The 21199-nt window shown below is 48.6% G+C and overlaps 1 protein-coding gene across 6 annotated transcripts in view; it reads right to left on the bottom strand.

Moving 5' to 3' along the window:
- Positions 1 to 21199, bottom strand: part of CORIN (corin, serine peptidase) — a 322793-nt gene that overhangs the window by 301420 nt on the left and 174 nt on the right. For 2 of the 6 annotated variants that reach the window (XM_070068193.1, XM_008248573.4), the window contains exon 1: positions 20836 to 21198. The exons of 1 other annotated variant lie outside the window; for it this stretch is intronic. In XM_070068193.1, the coding sequence (XP_069924294.1) occupies positions 20836 to 21162 (327 nt within the window). In that variant the 5' untranslated portion in view covers positions 21163 to 21198. Of the gene's footprint in view, positions 1 to 19117; positions 19185 to 20344; positions 20748 to 20835; position 21199 lie in introns of those variants that run through there. 3 more of the 6 variants (XM_002709419.5, XM_008248581.4, XM_008248584.4) reach the window with 3 other exon arrangements.

Consider the following 21199-nt stretch of genomic DNA (forward strand, 5'->3'; position numbering starts at 1 on the left):
GTGATCACCAACCTACCTGGCCAAAAAATTATGGAACTTTCATGTCAACATCAAGAGAAGTGGTATAACTTATTAAGATCTTCAAAACTTAACACCTACTACAGTGAGCTAGGAGTGTTAAGAGTGTAAGGACTGGTATTTAGGGAGAAAAATAAATGTAGAGTAAGTATTTCTTGAGCAGGCAGACCTTTAAGCCTTGGTGGGTCCATATGGATTTTACATTTTGAACAATCTCTAAACCCTTTCCAGTTCCTGGAGGAAACTTGCCCAGTTTCAGTTCAGGCCAAATTAAGTCTTCTTGGGTCCCAAGATGGGCAGGAAAAATGTGCTGCCCCAAAAACTACAAGAAGCTTTAGAGCCTTTGGTTCTCAAGGGGGTAGACTGTGAGGTTCCAACTGTATTCATGCTGGTCTTACAGAGCTATTGCAGACAGACTGCCTCAAATTCTACTCATTATGTTGCATTAAAGTATATTCAGGGCCAATAAACCAACAGAAGGAGTGCCAACACTCGGTGCACAGGCTTGTTCACAAGTCCTAGCAATCCTCTATCACACGGCCCTGAAGTCACTCTGGGCTTCTTAAGTTATCTCTGACCAGGGTTTTAGATTACAGAGAACCAATTCATGGATTTCACCATAGAAATCTGGCAAACTTTGTTTCAAAATAAAATGGGATGGAAGGCTTTATCATAGTTTTATTCCATTTTCTTTGGGTGAAATAGAAACAACTCAATAAAAATACTTGCAAATGCAAAGGCTAAAAGGGGTAATTCCAGAGGCCTATGCAAACATTCTGTTTTCACAAAATTCATCTTGGGAAGTCAAAGAAGGTCTGAATGGTTTGAAAAACACACTTTAGTCTCATTTTTGGAAGAACAGTTGACTAAACTTAAAGAGAAGACAGGTTTTCTTAAGAGAAATGTTGCGTTTTTGTTTTTTTTTTTGTTTTTTTTTTTTTTTTTGACAGGCAGAGTGGACAGTGAGAGAGAGAGAGAGACAGAGAGAAAGGTCTTCCTTTGCCGTTGGTTCACCCTCCAATGGCCGCCGCGGCCAGTGCGCTGCGGCCGGCGCACCGCGATGGCAGGAGCCAGGAGCCAGGTACTTATCCTGGTCTCCCATGGGGTGCAGGGCCCAAGCACCTGGGCCATCCTCCACTGCACTCCCTGGCCACAGCAGAGGGCTGGCCTGGAAGAGGGGCAACCAGGACAGAATCCGGCGCCCCAACCGGGACTAGAACCCGGTGTGCCGGCGCCGCTAGGCGGAGGATTAGCCTAGTGAGCCGCGGCGCCGGCCGGAAATGTTGAGTTTTGAGAAGATACAATTCTGAAGGTCCGAACTAAAGAAGGTCAACTAAAGAGTTGCACCCAGGCCTAATATTCTCAGAGTCTATTGAAAAGAGGGAGAGTTTTTAGTGATTTCTAGGATAAAAAAAAAAGTATACCTGTAATCCAAATGAATCAAACAGTGGATGAGGACCAAGCTCTTGGGAGAAAAAAAATGAATTGAATCTTCCAAGTGGGCCAAGGATCTGAGAAATTACTGAAAGGCAGCTTCATAAAGCTACAGCTAAACAGTTCATTCCAAGAACAGTTGGGGACTGTACCTTAAATATTGAATAGCCAGGGCAGTTGGCTACTGAAAAGCAGCATAAAATGCTCTGAGAATTCTTGAACATCAAGTTACAGCCTGACACAGTTTTCACGATGGATACTCGAGTACTGAGTGTGACTTCCTTAGGAAGTTGGAAAATGTCTGAGGTTAGTGATAAGGGAAATAAAGGCAAAACTCAACCTTAAAAGGGAGTTTTAAAAAAAATCATAATACATAGTCTAAGTCTCAGTGATATGTGTGTGTTTGTGTGTGTGTATATATATATATATATATATATTTGATAGGAGAATTCCTTATTGAGAGGGAGGGATAATTAGTCAACTCAAAGATAATGCTAGACCAGGTTTGTTTGAATAAGAAATCTTAGCAGACCCAGAATCCACTAGCTGCGTATTTCTCATTATATGGGAAACCACATAGAGAAGTCTAGAAGACGAAGACAAAAAACAATGGCCAGGAAGCAAAGAAAACCTAACAGCAAACCCAGTGAAGAACACCAGCCCTATCCGACCTACCGATGGAAACAAAGCAAAGATGTAGGTTCAGCTCTTGAAAACTCATCCGAGCCTTTCTAGAGGAAGTAGGTGCAGAGACAAAAGTAGGGCAGGCAATACCTCTGTAGTCAGCAATAAAGATCCTAACATGCAGAAACAACAATTCCTACTTTACAATGCAAAGACCAGGCAGGTGTTGTGGTGCAGCAAGGTTAAGCTCTGTGCAGGAAGCTCGAATCTCTTATCAAAGTGCCTTGGATGGAGTCCCACCCCCACTTTCAATCCAGCTTCCTGCTCATGCACACCCTTGTGGCAGCAGATGATGGCTCCAGTACTTAAGTCTGGAGACCCAGAAGGAGTTCTTGGCTTCAGCCTGGCCCAACCCCAGCTGTTGTGGGCATTTGGGGAGTGAACCAGCAGATGGAGGTCAGTCAGGCAGAGTCAGTCTCTCAGGTCTCTTTCTCTCCTGCCTCTATGCCTCGCCTTTCAAATAGCTTAGAAAACCCAAGAGACAGAAATAGAGAGACACATGGAAGGAATCAGTCCACCAAAATAACAGGAATTTATCCCAGTAGACTCATCTGGTTTCACAGGATCCTGACCCAGAAGTAGGCCAGAGGCACGTGGCATTCCCTCTGCAGACCTACACCCATAGCTGAGCGTGCTCCCTTTCTTCAGTTCCCACCACTTCTGCCTCTGAATTCTAGTCCTTTGTGATGTCTGCCTGCTTTCCTGCTCTTAGGACCTGTGAGGAATCCAAGTAAACCTAGACAAATCCCCCTCTCTGGTTTAGCTAAATCTAAATTTCCATAACTTCCAACCAAGAGTCTTATCAAATATAGAATACTTCCCAGAAATTTTATAGCTGGCATGGGGGGAGGAGATGAAGGGTGGAGGTTCTCGTCAAAGCCAAGTACGCAGCTCCACCTCAGAATTTGGGGAAGTGCACAAGGAATAGCAGTGCAGTCAAGAGTGCCTGAGTTCCAACAAGTACCACTTCCTTCTCCTCCTAGCGTGTTCCTTTATCCAACATAACCATACTTCCTTCAGCCACTGTTCAAGCCAGTTTAAATATATAGAAAGGGGAAATTGAAAACCAGAGCAGGAAGTGCATACGTTGATGTCTAGGAAATTAGAAGTAAGGAGGAGGAATGGGATATTGAACAATACAATAAGATCAATTATCTTAGGTCCTGGGAAATGGCCTATGTTAGGACTTGGAACTGAGAACCTTTTTGGGACAGGCAGAGTTAGAGAGACAGAGAGAAAGGTCTTCCTTCTGTTGGTTCACCCCCCAAAATGGCCACTACGGCCAGCGCTGCGCTGATCCGAAGCCAGGAGCCAGGCACTTCCTCCTGGTCTCCCATGCGGGTGCAGGGTCCAAGCACTTGGGCCATCCTCCACTGCACTCCTGGGCCACAGCAGAGAGCTGGACTAGAAGAGGAGAAACCAGGACTAGAACCCCAGGGTGCCGGCACCGCAGGTGGAGGATTAGCCTAGTGAGCCGCAGCGCCGGCCTAAAGCCAGGATTATCAGAATGCTACATTCTCAGTGCCCACGTGAGAAATAAGAGCTCAAGTTAGCCTAGGGAGAAGAGCAAATATGCCTCTGAAAAGTCAGGGGGAAATGAAAAGCTCTTGCGAGAAATGAAAAATTAAGCCTGACCCATGAGCAGGCTTGGGTACTAGATTTATGTTGTATAAAGGTTCATAATTCCCCAGTTGTGAAATAAAGAAATTGAGCCCAGACTGTGATCCCATCAGGGTGCCTGTCAGGAGCAAACCCAAACTGCTCTGCCTATTCATAGCAGAACCAATCCACCAGCTGAAAAACTGAACTCATGATAAAAATGTAGAGCACAAGAGAACACGATTTGCCCAATGATGTAGAGGTAGAAACTGTCCCTGTCCTCAAGGGGCACACAGCCTATCGGGGGAGAAATGGGCTAATAGCATTACAAATGGTCACTTAGCGACAGTTCAGATGGATGCTATAAAAAGTGCAAGATAGTTCATTTGTGGTGATGGAAGCAACGAACTTATAAAAGTGACATCTATCTTATGTTCAAGGACTGGGGTTTGTTGCAGCAGCTAAGCCTGCACTTGAGAGGCCCACATTACTGAGCAACTTAGTGTCCAATCGTTCAGGAAGTTATTATACTTGAAACTCTTCAGTAACGTGTGAGGCTTCAAGTTTTTTAAAATGGGTGGGGAAGGGGGTACACGTGTGGCCGACAGGTTAAGATGCCCGCATCCCACTTCGGAGTTCAAGTTGGAGTCCCAATTCCAGTTTCCTGACAGTGTAGACCCTAAGAGGTCTGACCATTAAAAAAAAAAAAACTGTTCAATAGAACTACATTAGGTAAAAAACTAATATTCGAGGACATGCAGCATCAATACTTAGACTTACAAATAAATCATTTTTAGAATTCAGCCATAATCAAATAATTGACTTTCCCAGCTTCTTTCCACTGAAGGTTTTAAATATTTTAACATGTTAATACTTAATTATGTTTTATTGAATGATTAATTTTTATGATCAACATATATAAGATACTAAGAATTGCAGAAGCCGGTGCTATGGCATAGTGGGCTAAGCCTCCACCTGTGGTGCCGGCAACCTGTATGGGCACCAGTTTGAGTCTCAGCTGCCCCTCTTCCGATACAGCTCTCTGCCATGGTCAGAGAAAGCAGCAGAAGATGGCCCAAGTCCTTAGGCCCCTGCACCCACGTGGGAGACTCGGAGGAGGCTCCTTGCTCCTGCTTTTGGACATGCCCAGCTGTGGCCATGTTGGGAGTAAACCAGCGAATGGAAGATCTTTCTCCCTCTAACTCTGCCTCTCAAATATTAAAAAGTTGCAGGCAGGCACTGTGGCTCAGAGCTAAGCAGCTGTTTGAAGAGCTACAACTCACACGGACACCGATTCAAGTCCAGCTTCCCAATAAAGGCCTGGGGAACAGTGGACTATGGCACCCTGGTCAGAGGCGCGGATGAAACCCTGACTTCAGCCTAGCCATTGTGGCCATTTGGGGAGTGAGCCAGCAGATGGAAGATCTCTTGCTTTGTCTCTCTCCAATTCTGCGTTAAGTAAAAAAGCTAAAAAAAAAAAAAAAAAGTAACATTTCTTGAAGTTATGTTGATGAAAAGAAAAAACCATGCAAATATAAAGCCCAATGTTCCATACATATTTTCATTAACATCTTTCCAGTTAGTAGTTCCAAATAATAAAACATCTTTAAAATGATATTATCATCTTATAATATTTTATATAATGTATTTCAAGAATATGTAACAAGTGAATTCAATTTTTTCCTAGTGTTACAGTTGTCTGTACTTTCCGACCAAACATAAGTGATTAATGTTTTAAAATATGAATTATGGGGGCCGGCTCTGTGGCAAAGTGGGTTAAAGCTCTGGCCTGAAGCACCGGCATCCCATATGGGCGGGGGTTCTAGTCCCAGCTGCTCCTCTTCCGCTCCAGCTCTCTGCTATGGCCTGGGAAAGCAGGACAAGACAGCCCAAGTGCTTGGGTCCCTGCGCCCACATAGAAGACCAGGAAGAAGCTCCTGGCTCTGGATCAGTGCAGCTCCGGCCGTTGCGGCCATTTGGGGAGTGAACCATCGGATGGAAGACCTCTCTGCCTCTATAAATAAAAATCTTTTAAAAAAATATATGAATTAAGGCCGGTGCCACAGCTCAATAGGCTAATCCTCCGCCTGTGGCGCTGGCACACCGGGTTCTAGTCCCAGTCAGTGCGCCAGATTCTGTCCCGGTTGCTCCTCTTCCCATCCAGCTCTCTGCTGTGGCCTGGGAAGGCAGTGGAGGATGGCCAGGTCCTTGGGCCCTGCACCCACATGGGAGAGCAGGAGAAGCACCTGGCTCCTGCCTTCGGATCGGCACAGCGCGCCAGCCGTAGCAGCCATTTGGGGGGGGGGGGTGAAGCAATGGAAAAGGAAGCCTTTCTGTCTCTTACTGTCCACTCTGCTTGTCAAAAAAAATATGAATTATGAATGCATCCAAATTGCTTACAAAAAGGCAAATCCCTAGACCCAAATTCAGGTAACTTTTAAATTGTTTAAGTGTTTAATATTTTTCTAACCTTGATGTATCAACTTTTTTTTTTAATTTTTTTTTTATTTATTTTTTTGACAGGCAGAGTGGACAGTGAGAGAGACAGAGAGTCCACTCTGCCTGTCAAAAAAATATGAATTATGAATGCATCCAAATTGCTTACAAAAAGGCAAATCCCTAGACCCAAATTCAGGTAACTTTTAAATTGTTTAAGTGTTTAATATTTTTCTAACCTTGATGTATCAACTTTTTTTTTTTAATTTTTTTTTTATTTATTTTTTTGACAGGCAGAGTGGACAGTGAGAGAGACAGAGAGAAAGGTCTTCCTTTGCCGTTGGTTCACCCTCCAATGGCCTCCGCGGCCAGAGCGCTGCGGCCGGTGCACTGCGCTGATCCGATGGCAGGAGCCAGGAGCCAGGTGCTTTTCCTGGTCTCCCATGGGGTGCAGGGCCCAAGCACCTGGGCCATCCTCCACTGCACTCCCTGGCCACAGCAGAGAGCTGGCCTGGAAGAGGGGCAACCGGGACAGAATCCGGCACCCCGACCGGGACTAGAACCCGGTGTGCTGGCGCCGCTAGGTGGAGGATTAGCCTAGTGAGCCACGGCGCCGGCCGATGTATCAACTTTTAAATACTCTAAAGAAGTTACAATTAAGAATTATGATTGGAAATTAAGTGATAAGTAATCCTGTTTTCAGTTGAAGTTAGGGAAAAAATTCTTTTGGAAATTTAAGATCAAATTATCTATTAACCATATAATTCTTTACTACTTTCAAAAACACAAAACTTCTATGACAAGTAAAATTCATCCTCATGTAAATACAAAAACTAAAATATGAAAAGCCTCGAGATCAAGTAACATTTGTCTTAGGAAATTGAGAGAGTGAACAAGGACTCCCATCTGCTGGTTCACTCCTCAGATGCCCACTACGGCCCAGGCAGGTACCGAAGCCAACAGCCTGGACCTCAATCCAGGTCTCCCCCGTGGGCAGCAGTGATCCACTTCCTGCCTCCCAGGGTCTGCACCACCAGGAAGGCCGAGTCAGAGCCGGGAATCAAGCTCAGAACTCCAGGGTGGGACGCAGGCATCTTAACCCCTAGGCTATGCATATGCTCCCTTTCCCATCCCCCCTTTTAAAAAATGTAATCTTAGGGCCGGAGCTGTGGCATAGCAGGTAAAGCCACCACCCACAGTATGGGCACCAGTTTGAGTCCCGGCTGCTCCACTTCTGATCCAGCTCTCTCTGCTGTGGCCTGGGAAAGCAGTGGAAGATGGCCTCAAGTGGTTGGGCCCCTGCACCTGCATGGGAGACCTGGAAGAAGCTCCTGGCCTCAGATTGGCGCAGTTCTGGCAGTTGCAGCCATCTGAGGAGTGAACCAGCAGATGGAAGCTCTCTGCCTTTCACATAAATAAATCTTAAAAAACGTGAAATCTCCAGAAAATTTTTGATTTCTCGTTTAATTTCTTCTATGACCCATTGTTCATTCAGGAGCATGTTGTTCAATCTCCATGTGTTTGCGTATGCTCTAGGGATTCCTGAGTTGCTAATTTCCAACTTCATTCCTTTATGGACTGAGAAGCTGCATGGTATGATTCTAATTCTTTTGAATTTGCTGAGACTTGCTTTATGGCCTAGTATGTGGTCAATCCTAGAGAAGGTTCCATGTACTGCTGAGAAGAATGTAAAATCTTTAGCTGTAGGATTGAAAGTTCATTACATAGATTGACCTCTCTTTCTCTTGTTTCTATTATAGATATTCACTTGTAGTTCTGTATTCTGTAATTTAATATTGTTGTCTGTTTCGTTCTTACTGGCATGTCATAACACATTGGGTTTATATATTGATCTTATACACAGTAATCCTGCATAATTCTCTGGTCAGTTTTTATTTGTTTTGAATTTTATGGGATTATCTCCATATATAATAGTTTAGTTAACATTTATTGATGGTTTTGCTGCTTAAAAGCATATCCTTATATATAAAATTTTCTGTTTTTTAAATTTCCTAACTGCACATCTAGGACATTGTTGAAGACAGAAAATAAAAGGAGAGCGGCTTGTACAGCTGTGTTCCGAGGGAAATAGCTTCCAGTGTTCTATGACAATTATGCTTTATATTATAGGTACATTGCAGTCCATCTTAGTTATAATAAGTAATAACTATTTTTACTGCTTTACTCACAGTTTATTTTTGTGATTAGATGCTTAATTTTATTCAAAACTTTTCATCTTTTAATTGCAGTTACCATGTGATTTTTTTGTGTTTCTCTTCCACATGAATTATTTACATGATTTATTTTGAAATGTTAAACACCCTGGCATCTTTGACTCTATCTTGCTTTTGTATTGATCTCTTGTGATTTCATATTTTGCTCTATATTAACATTTTGCTTAAAATATTTGTACCTCTTTTTATAAAGATATGTTCTTTAAGTTCAAAAAAAACCTTGAAATCTCACCTATCTACAGAAAAGCTGCAGATATAGTAACTTTCTGAACCATTCGATAGTAACTTGCTAACAAAGCTGCAGCTTCTCATTGGTGTATCACTGATAAGTGGCAACATTACTACTCTCGTACTCTCAGGGCATTTATGTAAGACGGGGTTAGATGAACACAAGCACAGGAATATGCTAACAGTGACACTGACAACCAAGAAACCCCTCAGTGAATAACCCAGGGGTAACACATGCAGTGTGGCTGTGCCAGCAAAAGACTGAACACATCCCAAGTGGTATGGAGTGGGCCAGCTTGAGGTCTTCTCACACTTACCAGAACAACGGGACATAGAAAGCATACGCATCATTCATTTGTGAGGTTTGTGAGGCTTTCCGTTAACATTTTCAGGTCAGTTAACCTTCATAACGGACAGTGCGAAGTGAACCACAGATGAAGGGGACTACTGCGTGCCCATTTCTGGGCCTCACTGCAGAGCAGTTAGCATTTCTGCTGGGGCACAAAGATCAACTTGGTGGACTAGCACTGTGGTGTAGTGGGTAAAGCCGCTGCCTGCAGTGTCGGCATCCCATATCGGCACCAGTTCAAGTCCCAGCTGCTCCTCTTCCGATCCAGCTCTCTGCTATGGCCTGGGAGAGCAGGTGAAGATGGCCCAAGTTCTTGGGCCCCTGCACCCGTGTGGGAGACCCAGAAAAGCTACTGGCTCTGGATCGGCACAGCGCCAGCTGTTGCAGCCACCTGGGGAGTGAACCAGTGGATGGATGACACCTCCCTCTGCCTTCAAAAACCAAAAACCAAACAAAACAAAACAATAAATGTTTAAAAACAAACACCACATTTGGTTTTATGGCTTCTGTCTTTGAGAAACAGTAAAGACAATTTGAAGGGAAAGCCTACCTTTTAAGAAAACTTTACATATTTTTCATTAAAATATCCCATGAACTTCCTTTATGTCTATTAGTGATAAGAAATCACTTTTAAAAAAAAAGATGAATAATCTAAAAAAAAAAAGGACATACTTGGGTTGTTTAGCACTCATCTGCAATAGATGGGTATTTGGGTTGTTTCGAACTCTTAGCTATTACAAATAAACTTGCAAAGAACATTTCTGTTAAAAAAAATCACTTTTCTGCGAAGAGGTATTTCATACTTGTTGAGAACTTCCTGGATATTCTTACCAAGACACCTTAAGAAGGCTTTATAGTCTAAGTTTCAAACAGGCGGAGAAATTCAGTTTTATTGTTCTATGAGAGGCAGAATAGAAGTCATCGTGGGCCAGGTGTAGCACCATAGTGACCAAATCCAGAACTTGACTGCCAAGGCCAGGTAGAAGGAATTGGCCTCCTACCTGCTGACACTGGTCTCCACGGCCTGCCTTCCCCCTCTGTGGGCTGATGCTTGCCTCCACGGCCTGCCTTCCCACAAACGACACTGGGCAGAGCCACCAGTCCTGCTGTCGGTCCTCGTTACCCCAAGGGAGCAGCTGGGTGTCAAGGCTTTGAAGGGCCTCCCCTGGGCTATTTTTAACCAGGTATTTTCTTCTGGGGGCAATCCCAGGCCCAAGGGATTCACTCCAGCTGGGAAAACCTAGAATTCGGCTAGCTTGTGGCGGATAAGGTATTTTTAGCTGAAACTCGGGAGCTCAGGACTGTCAGCTCCTTTAGCCCTCAGAGCTGAAGAGGCAAAACAAAGCCAGGCAAGAGGAGCGGCAGGCTCTGAAGCTCCCAAGCACCTGCTGCTGAGCTCAGGGCTGGAGAGGGACCCCCGCCCCCCACCCCCCGGGCCTGGAGGGAGGCTCAGTCTGGAAGTCTTTCTCAGCCAAGTGTGCCCAGGCAGACGAGGCCTGCAGTCCCCCCCAGCAGCCGGTCTTGTGAGGATCACTCCCACACCCACCTACCTGCCCCGTCAGCATCACCTGGGACTTGTTAGAAATCCCAGTTCTCCTGGTCATCCCAGGCCTACTAACTTAGGAACTCTGACCCCAAGGCTCAGTGATCTGTAAGCAGCCTCCCAGGTGACGCCCACGCCCAGCAGCTTGGAGAACCTCTAACACTCACGGAGACAGGTGTAATGCTCTAACCCTACCCAACACACATGACAGCATTTTTTATTAATACAACATTGTCTTTCTGCTGTACACACACCCGGCCTGTATGAAACACCTTTCCCTTGTTCACTCTTGAAGGCAGTGACACCACAGCAATGGAGATGGCTATCGAAGACGGCAATTAACTCAGAAAGAAAGGGAGCCCAGCACTAATGGAGGGAGGTAGCACTAATGGAGAGAGCACTGGAGTTGACCATAAACATAGATGCTCAGCCAAGCCGACATGAAGCCAACTGGAATTAGGATACTCAAGTAGCTAACAGTGCACCTACCCCAAATGATCTTTGCTGTTGCTATGTAAATACTGTATTTATTGGTTTCCTATTATCGCTATAACCAATCGCCACAGACTGCATAGTTTCAGACAGCCTACACTTAACTCTCTCCCAAAAGGGCAAAATAAGTTTCCATGGCTAAATTCAAGATATCAGCAGGGCTACTTCCTTCTGAGAACCCGAGGAGACCATCTCTCTCTCCCAGCTCACAGCGGCTGCCTGCATTCCTTTTTTTTTTTTTTTTTTTAAATTTTTGACAGGCAGAGTGGACAGTGAGAGAGAGAGACAGAAAGAAAGGTCTTCCTTTTGCTGTTGGTTCACCCTCCAATGGCCGCCGTACCACGCTACTCCAAAGGCAGGAGCCAGGTGCTTATCCTGGTCTCTCATGGGGTGCAGGGCCCAAGTATTTGGGCCATCCTCCACTGCACTCCTGGGCCACAGCAGAGAGCTGGCCTGGAAGAGGGGCTACCGGGACAGAATCCGGTGCCCCGACCGGGACTAGAACCCGGTGTGCCGGCGCCGCAAGGCGGAGGATTAGCCTAGTGAGCCGCAGTGCCGGCTGGGAAGTATTAAATTACATATGCGACTGACATATTTCTACTGAATGGTGCTGCTACTGCAGTGTGACAGTAACTTTCAATTGTTTTATTTTGTCTTAGTCATGCTCAGAAGGGGGCCCAGACTTTGAGAACATTTCTTCTTTCAGTCTTCTCTGGGGACAGCAGGTAACCACTCGGAATTCAGATTTCAAATCAGGAGGGATATTAGGGGCAGGCATCACTAAATTCTCCACTAGATAACAGCAACAACAGAGAAACACACTTATCTAGCAACCTGTGTTCTTATAAAGCTTTATTTCACCAAGTCCTCACCACGGCCCTGGGGGGGAGGTATTGTTCCCACTCTTCAGACAAGGAAACTGAGTCCGAGGGAACTGTCTTGCCCTAGGGGCACCCAGTCCATCCAGTAAGTGAAGAGCAGACTCAGCTCAGGTCTGCGTGCCTCTGCAGCCAGGCCAACTTCCTGGCTTGGGTGGAAAGACTTAATCAGGCTCAGTCTACACCCTCCGTTGTTTTATTTCCAATCTTCCTAAATCTCAGAGGTCCTAGGATTCTCCAGCTTCACCTGAAAATCCTGCTGCTTTGCTATTCCTCACACATTTTTGTGATGTTTCTTATTTCTTTGCTCAGGGGCATATTTCCTACCCGCGTATCGGAGAAAGGGAATTTTCTCCTATGTCAAAGTCATCCTCAGCGGCACCAACAAGTGCACCTGGCCCTGACTCACTCGTGGCCCAGTAGGTAGAGGCTCTCATCACCAGTGAACATCCCTCCCCCCATTCCTTCCACACCACGAAGAGCGTGCTAGGGAAAATGCTCCCTTCTGACCCACAGCCAGAGTAGACACGCCCAGAAGACCAGGGCAACGAAGTTTAAACTGCCTTCTCTAATGTTAGGTCTTCATCTGGATTGAATAAGCAAGTTTGTACTTTGGCAGGAGATCACTATAACAACGATTCGCAGACATTCCTGAAGAGGGAAGCAGCTAGTAAGATCAAGTAGGATTCCCCACATAGGCAGCACTCCTATGGCATCATAAAAAATACATATTTCATCTTTGCTCCTAAATCTCTTAGAATTTCCTGTGTGATAGGAGAGATAAGAGCACCATTTATTCTGATGAGATCATTTTAAAAAAAAAAAAAAGATTTCTTTCTGGGGCTGGTGCTGTGGCATAGCTGGTAAAGCTACCACCTGCCATGCCAGTGCCCATCCCAGCAGCTCTACTTCTGGTCCAGCTCCCTGCTGGTGCACCTGGGAAAGCAGCAGAAAGCGGTCTAGGTCCTTATGTCCCTGCACTCATATAGGAGACCTGGAAGAGGCTCCTGGCTCCAGGTTTGGATCGGCTCAGCTCCAGCTGTTGTGGCCATTTGGGGAGTGAAGCAGCCTATGGAAGACCTTTCTCTCTCTATCTCTCCTTCTGCTCTGCCTCTGCCTCACTGTATCTCTACCTTTCAAATAAATAAATCTTAAAAAAAATTCTTTCTTTATTTGAGAGGCAGAGTTACAGAAAGAGGGAGATACAGAGAAAGGTTTTCCATCTGCTAGTTCACTCCCCCAAATGGCCACAACAGCCAGAGCTGGACTGATCTGAAACCAGGAATCAGGAGTTTTTTCCAGGTCTCCCACATGGATTCAGGGGCCCAAACACTTGGGCCATCTTCTACTGCTTTCCCAGGCCATAGCAGAGAGCTGGATGAGAACTGGAGTAGCCGGGACTCGAACCGGTGCTGAAATGGGATGCAGGCAGAGGCTTAACCCACTACGTCACGGTGCCAGCCCCTAAGGTCATTCTTGATGGGTCCTTTGCTAGCTTCAGGAAAACCAAGCCTTGATTAAAAGACTGTAACTTGCAGCTCCATTCTCCAACCCCTGGAGAGAAGGGAGGAGCCCAAGACTGAATTGGTCATCAGTCATGCCTATGTGATGAAACCTCCACTCAAATGTGTGAACGATGGTGTTGGGAGAGTTTCCGGATTGGTGAACACGTCCACGTGCCAGGAGACACTGACCCCAACTCCACAGGGACAGAAGCACCCCCACTCAGGACTCTTCCAGACCCTTCTACCTCTTCATCTGGCTGCACAATTGCATCCTAAAACAATACATGAATCTTCCTGAGTTCTGTGACCTTCTCAGCATATTACTGCACCTGAGGAGGTGGCCGTGGACCCCTGATTTGTAGCCTGTCCATCAGAAGTCAGCGTGGCCTAGGGCTTGCAACTGGTATCTGAAGTGGGGGCAGTCTCATGGTGCAGAGCCCTTGAATGCAAGGGATCAGACACGAAGTCCATGTAGACAGTGTTAGAACTGAGATGAATTGCTCAACATCCAGGTGGGGTCAGGGCTGGAGTAGTGCGTGGGAAAGTCACAGTGCAGCAGGGGGCAGGACAGAAAACCATGCCAGCCCCTTGAATGTCAGCAGGGCACCGGGGACAGAATGCAGGGAAGTGGTACCACGTCCTGCTCATTTTCTGTGGCCACATTAAAGTCTCAGATTACAGAGCTGAACAGCCCAACCAGGACATTGTACACATGAGGAAACCAATCCCACAGCCTGGTAGTATCCACTTAGTATCAAACTCCCATTTCTGATTTTGCTTGACTGGGACAAAATTGCTTGAAAGGGTCACAGAGAAAGAAGAAGTAAAACAGTGTAGCTTCGGTTTCCAAAGCCGGGTATAGTGGAGCAACATCTTGCTTCCTTGTGTCTGAATCAGGCACAGAGGTGAAAATCAGGCACCATCAAGTAATTCTGGGAAATCCTTAGGCAGTGCCAACATAGCCTCTGTCAATAAATCCCACGTGGTCAGTTTTTCCCAGAGCTGGAACACGCTCATCAGTTGAGTCTCAGATTAAGTCACTGGTTTGAGGTTAGCGGGTAGCGGGCAGAAAGGTGCTGATGTTTAAACACAGGACCACACATCAGTGCACCGGGGCTCCAAGGCTAACAGCAGAGTCCCTTCCCTCAGTCTGTGCTCTCTCTCCAGGGCACTGAGCAGCAGGACTCACACTGTGCCCCTGGGGTAGGGTTTATTGCTCAGCTAGAAATTCAGCTCCACAGGGGCGCGGACCTTTGTTTTGTTCACCGATGTATCCCCAAGGGTCTAGCACCGTGTCTGGCTCATAAATGGTTGCTGAATAAATGGATGCATCCGGTCCTGTTTATGTCCAGGCTACATAGTTGAAGCCTTGTAAGAGAAAGTCATGGCCGGCGCCGCGGCTCACTAGGCTAATCCTCCGCCTGCGGTGCCGGCATCCCAGGTTCTAGTCCCGGTCGGGGCACCGGTTCTGTCCCGGTTGCTCCTCTTTCAGTCCAGCTCTCTGCTGTGGCCCGGGAGTGCAGTGGAGGATGGCCCAGGTGCTTGGGCCCTGCACCCCATGGGAGACCAGGAGAAGCACCTGGCTCCTGGCTTCGGATTGGCGCAGCCCAACGGCTGCAGCGCGCTGGGCACAGCAGCCACCTGGGAGGTGAACCAACGGCAAAGGAAGACCTTTCTCTCTGTCTCTCTCTCTCACTGTCTAACTCTACCTATTAAAAAAATATGACTTTAGCAGGGTCTTTGCATTTATAATTAATAGGATGAGGTCGCATTAGATTAGAGTGAGCCCTAAATCCAGTAGGACTGGTGCCCTTTACTAAGAGTAGAGAATACGCAGACACCCAGGAAGGAGACCCTCTCACGATGGAGGCGATGGGAACAATATGGCTCCCACAAGCCGAAGAACGCCAAGGATGGCGGGTGGCCACCAGAAGCTCCTCAGAACCTTCAAAAGCCGCCAAGCCTTGCCGACACCTTGATTTTGAACTTGTAGCCTCCAAAACTGTGAGCAAATCAAGCCTTGTTGTTTGAAGTCCCTCTCCCCTACTTTGGTCATTTGTTACAGCAGCCCTAGGCACCTAATGTAGCATCTATCTTAGCCAGCTCCAAATATAGGCCTGTAGAGCCAGTCATTGTCTTTTGAATGGTGACTAGGTACAAACTATGGAGCAGGCACACACGCAGCAATAAACAGAAACAGTGAAAAATCTCTGCCTCTCTGGGCTTCCATTCTGGAGTATGAAGAGTGAGAAAACAGATAAAATAAAAAACTAAAATATACAGCCTGGGGCTGGCACTGTGGCATAATGGGTTAAGCCGCCACCTGCAGTGAGAGATCCCATGGGGCTACTGCTCCACTTCTGATCCCACTCTCTGCTAATGTGCCTGGGAAAGTGGCAGCAGATGGCCCAAGTAGTTGGACTCCTGCACCCACAGAAGAAGCTCCTGGCTCCTGGCTTCAGATAGGCCCAGCTCCAGCTGTTGTGGCCATTTGGAATGAACCAGAAGATGAAAGATTCCTCTTTACCTCTCCCAAACTTTTTCTGTAACTCTGCCTTTCAAATAAATAAATAAATCTTTTAAAAAATATATGTAGCCTGCCAGATATTAAATATGCTGAGTGGATTTTGCTCCAAACATAAAACTTAGTATTCTAGCTATAATTCTTGTTTAAAAAAAAAAGGGAGGGGGCCGGCGCCGCGGCTCACTAGGCTAATCCTCCGCCTTGCGGCGCTGGCACACCGGGTTCTAGTCCCGGTCGGGGTACCGGATTCTGTCCCGGTTGCCCCTCTTCCAGGCCAGCTCTCTGCTGTGGCCAGGGAGTGCAGTGGAGGATGGCCCAAGTACTTGGGCCCTGCACCCCATGGGAGACCAGGATAAGTACCTGGCTCCTGCCATCAGCTCAGCGCGGTGCACCGGCCGCAGTGTGCCGGCCGTGGCGGCCATTGGAGGGTGAACCAACTGGCAAAGAGGAAGACCTTTCTCTCTGTCTCTCTCTCCCACTATCCACTCTGCCTGTCAAAAAAAAAAGGGGGGGGGAGGGGCACAATGTGTAGGAGCATATTCAGGGAAAGAAGAGCCTCTCTCTGGTCAGAGTTTCTGCTCTAAAACCAAGAAAACCATCAGCCCTAAAGCTCATCGAGAAGTGAAGAAAACAACACATAAACAAAAATCATTCTGGCTGCAGGGGAGAACTTGAAGGGATTTTTGTGACCAACACACCCTCATTGGCAGGTTTATAAATAAATCTGGTCCTTTTGCCATTCAACAAATGCTACAATAGAGTAAAAGGCCTCAATGAGACAGAAAATGTTCTGCTACTCAAAACCACTTCTTAAGAGAGAAACAAGCAAAGGAAGCTGCTGGACAGGAAAACCCCCCTCCTAGACGCTCATTAAATCAGGAAGCCGAAGAAATCTCTGGAACTGGCCCAGAGAGCATTCTGCAGTGGGGGGGATCTTCCACTGGAACTATGCAATATGGTGGCCACAGCCGCATGTAATTAAAGCCTGTGAGACCAAGATTTAAATTTTACCTCATTTTGATTAATTTACATCTAACCACATGTGGCTAGCAGCCACTCTATTGCATAGAACAGCACTGGAATCACACAAAGCTGCCTACGGAAACGGCCTAAAAGACTACATGTGGGATCTGAGATGCAACTGGCCGCTCCTCAAGGAAAAACAATTTAGAAACCAAACAGTCAAAACAACTTTGAGCAAGAGGAATAATGCTAGAGACAGCATACTTTCTGATTTCAAAATATATTACAAAGTTATGCTAATCAAAACTGCATGACACTTGCATGAAAACAGACATATGTATTAATGGAGTAGAATGGACAGCCAAGGTACAAACCCACACATACATGGTCACATGAGCTTTGACAAGGATGCCAGCACCATGCAATGGGGGAAAAGACAGTCTCTTCAACAGATGGCACTGAAACAATGGATATGTACATGCAAAAGAATGATACTGGAACTTTATATGGAGAAGAGTAAACGTTGTGTAACATCAGTGGGAACATAGATTGATGTAGCTATTATGGAAAACAGTATGGCAGGTTCCTCAAAAACAACAGAGCAACCATATGATACAGCATCTCATTTCTGGGTGTGCATGCAAAGACATCAAAAGCAGGACACTGAAAAGACACCCACATTCTCATGGTCTTTGCAGACATGGAAGCAGCGTAGATGTCCATCATGGATGAATGGATAAAGAAAATGTGGCACACACATACAACAGGACACTAGTGAGCCTTAAAAAAAAAAAAAAAATCCTGCCTGTGACAATGTGGATGCCCAGAGATATAAACCAGACACAGAAAGACAAATACAGATCCCACCCATATGAGGTATCTAAAGTCATCAAACTCATGGACCCAGAGCAGATTAGTGGGTGCCTGGGGGAGGGGGATGGAGAAGTATTAGACAAAGGGCATAAAGCTGCAGCTACACAAGATAAATAAAGGTCTACTTGTAACATCGTGCCTACATTAACAATGCTGTATTGCAAACTCAACATTTCTCCAAGGAGGCAGATCTTTTGTTCATCGTTCTCATGGCAAAATAATAAAGATGGCAGAAGCAAACTTTTGGAGGCTATGAAATATTGATTGTGGTGATGGCTTCATGCTGTGTACTTATCTCCAAAGCGACAAACTGTATATATTAAATAGGTAGAGTGTTGCATATTTCAACACCTTGGAAAAGTAGGGTGTTTTTTTTTTTAAAGGTTAGAGGCACTCATACAATGCACAACTATGACCTGCACTACTTCTAGAACGTATTGCCTCAGTCTTCACAGTATGCTATGGTACCTTTTACTTTTTTTTTTTCTTTTTTTGACAGGCAGAGTGGACAGTGAGAGAGAGAGAGACAGAGAGAAAGGTCTTCCTTTTCCGTTGGTTCACCCTCCAATGGCCGCTGCGGCCAGCGCACCGCACTGATCCGAAGGCAGGAGCCAGGTACTTATCCTGGTCTCCCATGGGGTGCAGGGCCCAAGCACTTGGGCCATCCTCCACTGCACTCCCGGGCCACAGCAGAGAGCTGGACTGGAAGAGGAGCAACCGGGACAGAATCTGGCGCCCCGACCGGGACTAGAACCCGCGGTGCCTGCGCCACAGGCGGAGGATTAGCCTAGTGAGCCGCGGTGTCGGCCCCGTTTACTCTTGATAGTTCTTCATTTCCTCTGAACAGTCCCAGGGCCCAAGAGCAAAAGCGTGGGGTGGGGTGGGGGCGTGCACACGAGCACGTCTTTGCACGGCAGGAGGCTGGAGGCAGGCAGGCTGAGGAGCAGGCACTTCATCAGCAGCACAGACATCTGAAGACAAGTGTCAGGGACATCTGCGGATGCAAGTGTCAGAGGGCGGCTATGCTAACCCTCCGGAGACACCGGGCTGGCTGCTCAGCTTCACCCCTAACGTCCCCCAACAATGCAAAACGGCAGCCGAGGGGCTGGCAGGGCGAGAGCGCGGGCGAATCCAGAGGAAGCCCGCGTGGGAAAGGTGGCCGCCCACCAGGGAGCTGCCGCTGGCTGCCGCCGCCGCCGCCGCCGCCGCCTTCCACGCCCTCGCTCTGGAGATCTTTGGAGCGTTACCACGAGGGTTTCCGATGCAACCTTGGCATCTTCTCAGAAAGTCCCACTATCCCCGGACGTACACCGCACAGGGTTCATAAAGCAAATCTCGATTTGTCTCTTTAACCTACCTGAAGGTTAATTTAGGCTCTCACGGTTGCTACTGCCATCAATCCTGCACGGGACTTTCTAGCAAGACCCCCCTCTTCACAGCTTCTTGGGGTTTTGAGGGTTGTGGGACTCCACCCCAGAATAACTCTAAAAATAGCTCATCCTAGTGGAACTCTTGGTGTCCTGGACAGGATCCTGTGCAAATCCTGACGGCTCAGCCCAGCTCTCACGCAGCTCTAGGCAGCCATCCAGTCTCACCTTTCAAGCCCCAGGAACCGGGGCCGGGGGCTGATTTTTTGACCTCACCCGGCAAATCTACCAGGCACCTAAGAATAGAAGCAAGCTGGTGAATGGTGGCGTCGGCGTGACTGCGACAAAAAAACATGCATCGTCCCTTCTCGTTCTCTTGCGGCGACGCCGAAATTAATATTTTAATGCACCTTTAACTGCAAAACTGTCTGCCAGACTTTGTCCTTGGACCATCAGCGCCAGCGAATCCTAACTTCCCTGTTTCCGCTGGCTGCCCAGCAGCCCTCTGCGGAGACTAATAACAACAGAAAAAGTGTGCACCGTCACTAAGTCCTGTCCCCAGAAGGAGGCTGACCGCGCCGTCCCCAGAAGTTCCCTGCGGGAGGAGGGCTCGGCTCGGCCAACGGCTGGAACCGCGTCCCTGCCCCGCCTGCCGCAGCTCAGCGCGCCCGGGGCTCCGTCCCGGAACGCGAAGCCGGGCAAAAAGCGCCTACACCGCCATCCACCGGCCCGAGCGGGAGGCGCTGGCAGCGGGGACCTGAGTCCCGGCGGAAGCCGAGGGGACGCCGCCTCCCTGCCGCCCGCCACCCACCCTGTCCCGGGCTCTGCCGGCACCGCGCCGTCACCGGTCCCGGCTCGGCTCGGCTGGGTCCCCCGCGGCAGCGAGCGCATTCCACACCCTGAATGACGCCGAAGGAGAGGAGCGGCCGCAAACGAGACTCGGCTGGCAGGCGCTCAGGCCGGTGGGGAGCGTCCAAGGTGCCCTTCCCTTAAGGACTGGCCGGGAGCCCGCCAGACCCTGGTGGCGGAGAGCCTGCGCCCCCCGGCGGGCGGAGCCCGGCGTACCTAGGCGAGTGTGCGCCCCAGGGAAAGTTTGCTCGCAGTCTGCCGGCGCGCTGGTGCGCGGACGCCCGGCGGACGCCAGCGGGGACCCGAGCGCCAGTCCCGGCTGTGGGAGGGAGCGAGACCCCGGCGCGCGGCTGGGGACGGAGGCTTACGTCTGGGGCGGTCGAGGCGCCGGCGGGCTCCTTCCAGCTGCCGGCCGCGTGCGCCGCTGGCGCGGAGAGGAAGCCGAGGATCCCCGGGGGGCCGGTTCCGACGGCTGCGTCTGCAGCCCCCGAGGGCGCCCGCGCGCAGCCCGCTCCGCTCGGCGCGTGGACGGCACCCGGCGGGAGAGGCACTCTGCACGAGAGGTGGCATCGCCCTTGACAAGTACAGCGGGCTCTCCGCACCGAACCGACTCGAACGCTGAAGGAAACCCTGCCCATGACCCTGCCTGGGAGGGTCCCGGACGCTGGGAGACCCGAGGCGGGGACGGCGTGGGTCCAGGGACAGTTTGCAGGGCGCTCCGCGTGGGACTGCGAAGGCCGCCGGCGCTCACCGACGTCCAGGAGGGAGGTGGCACCCTGGGGAGGAGGGTTTGACCCTGGATCCCCTAGGAGGCCACCCAACCTGGCTGCTGCGGGAGGAGCGCGAGTCGTGGACCTACCGGCTTCGGGGCGGCGGCTGGGCGGGGGCGCTGTGCCCGAGCGGGGGCGGGGGGCTGCCTGGTGGAGAGCATGGCTCGCTGGCCCCAGCGTCCACTCTCCTCCGGGGTGCGTTCTCTCCTCTCCGTGTCGCTGGGAGAGGCACCACGGATGCCCGTCTCTTCACTCAGGAAGGGACAAGTTGAACTTGGAGGCACGGGAGCCCCATATTTTGTGTGCTCCACAGATCCCACCCGCGGACCACTCCCTCCCTTCCCTCGCGCCTCTGGGTCGTACCCAGAAGAAAGCCTGATGACAGATCTTCCACATCCCCACCTCTCTGCAGTCATAGACGCTCCCCCTCTGGGGCAGAGGGAGAGCTAAGGG

Source organism: Oryctolagus cuniculus, chromosome 2 (genome assembly GCF_964237555.1).
Source record: "Oryctolagus cuniculus chromosome 2, mOryCun1.1, whole genome shotgun sequence".
NCBI lineage: Eukaryota > Metazoa > Chordata > Mammalia > Lagomorpha > Leporidae > Oryctolagus > Oryctolagus cuniculus.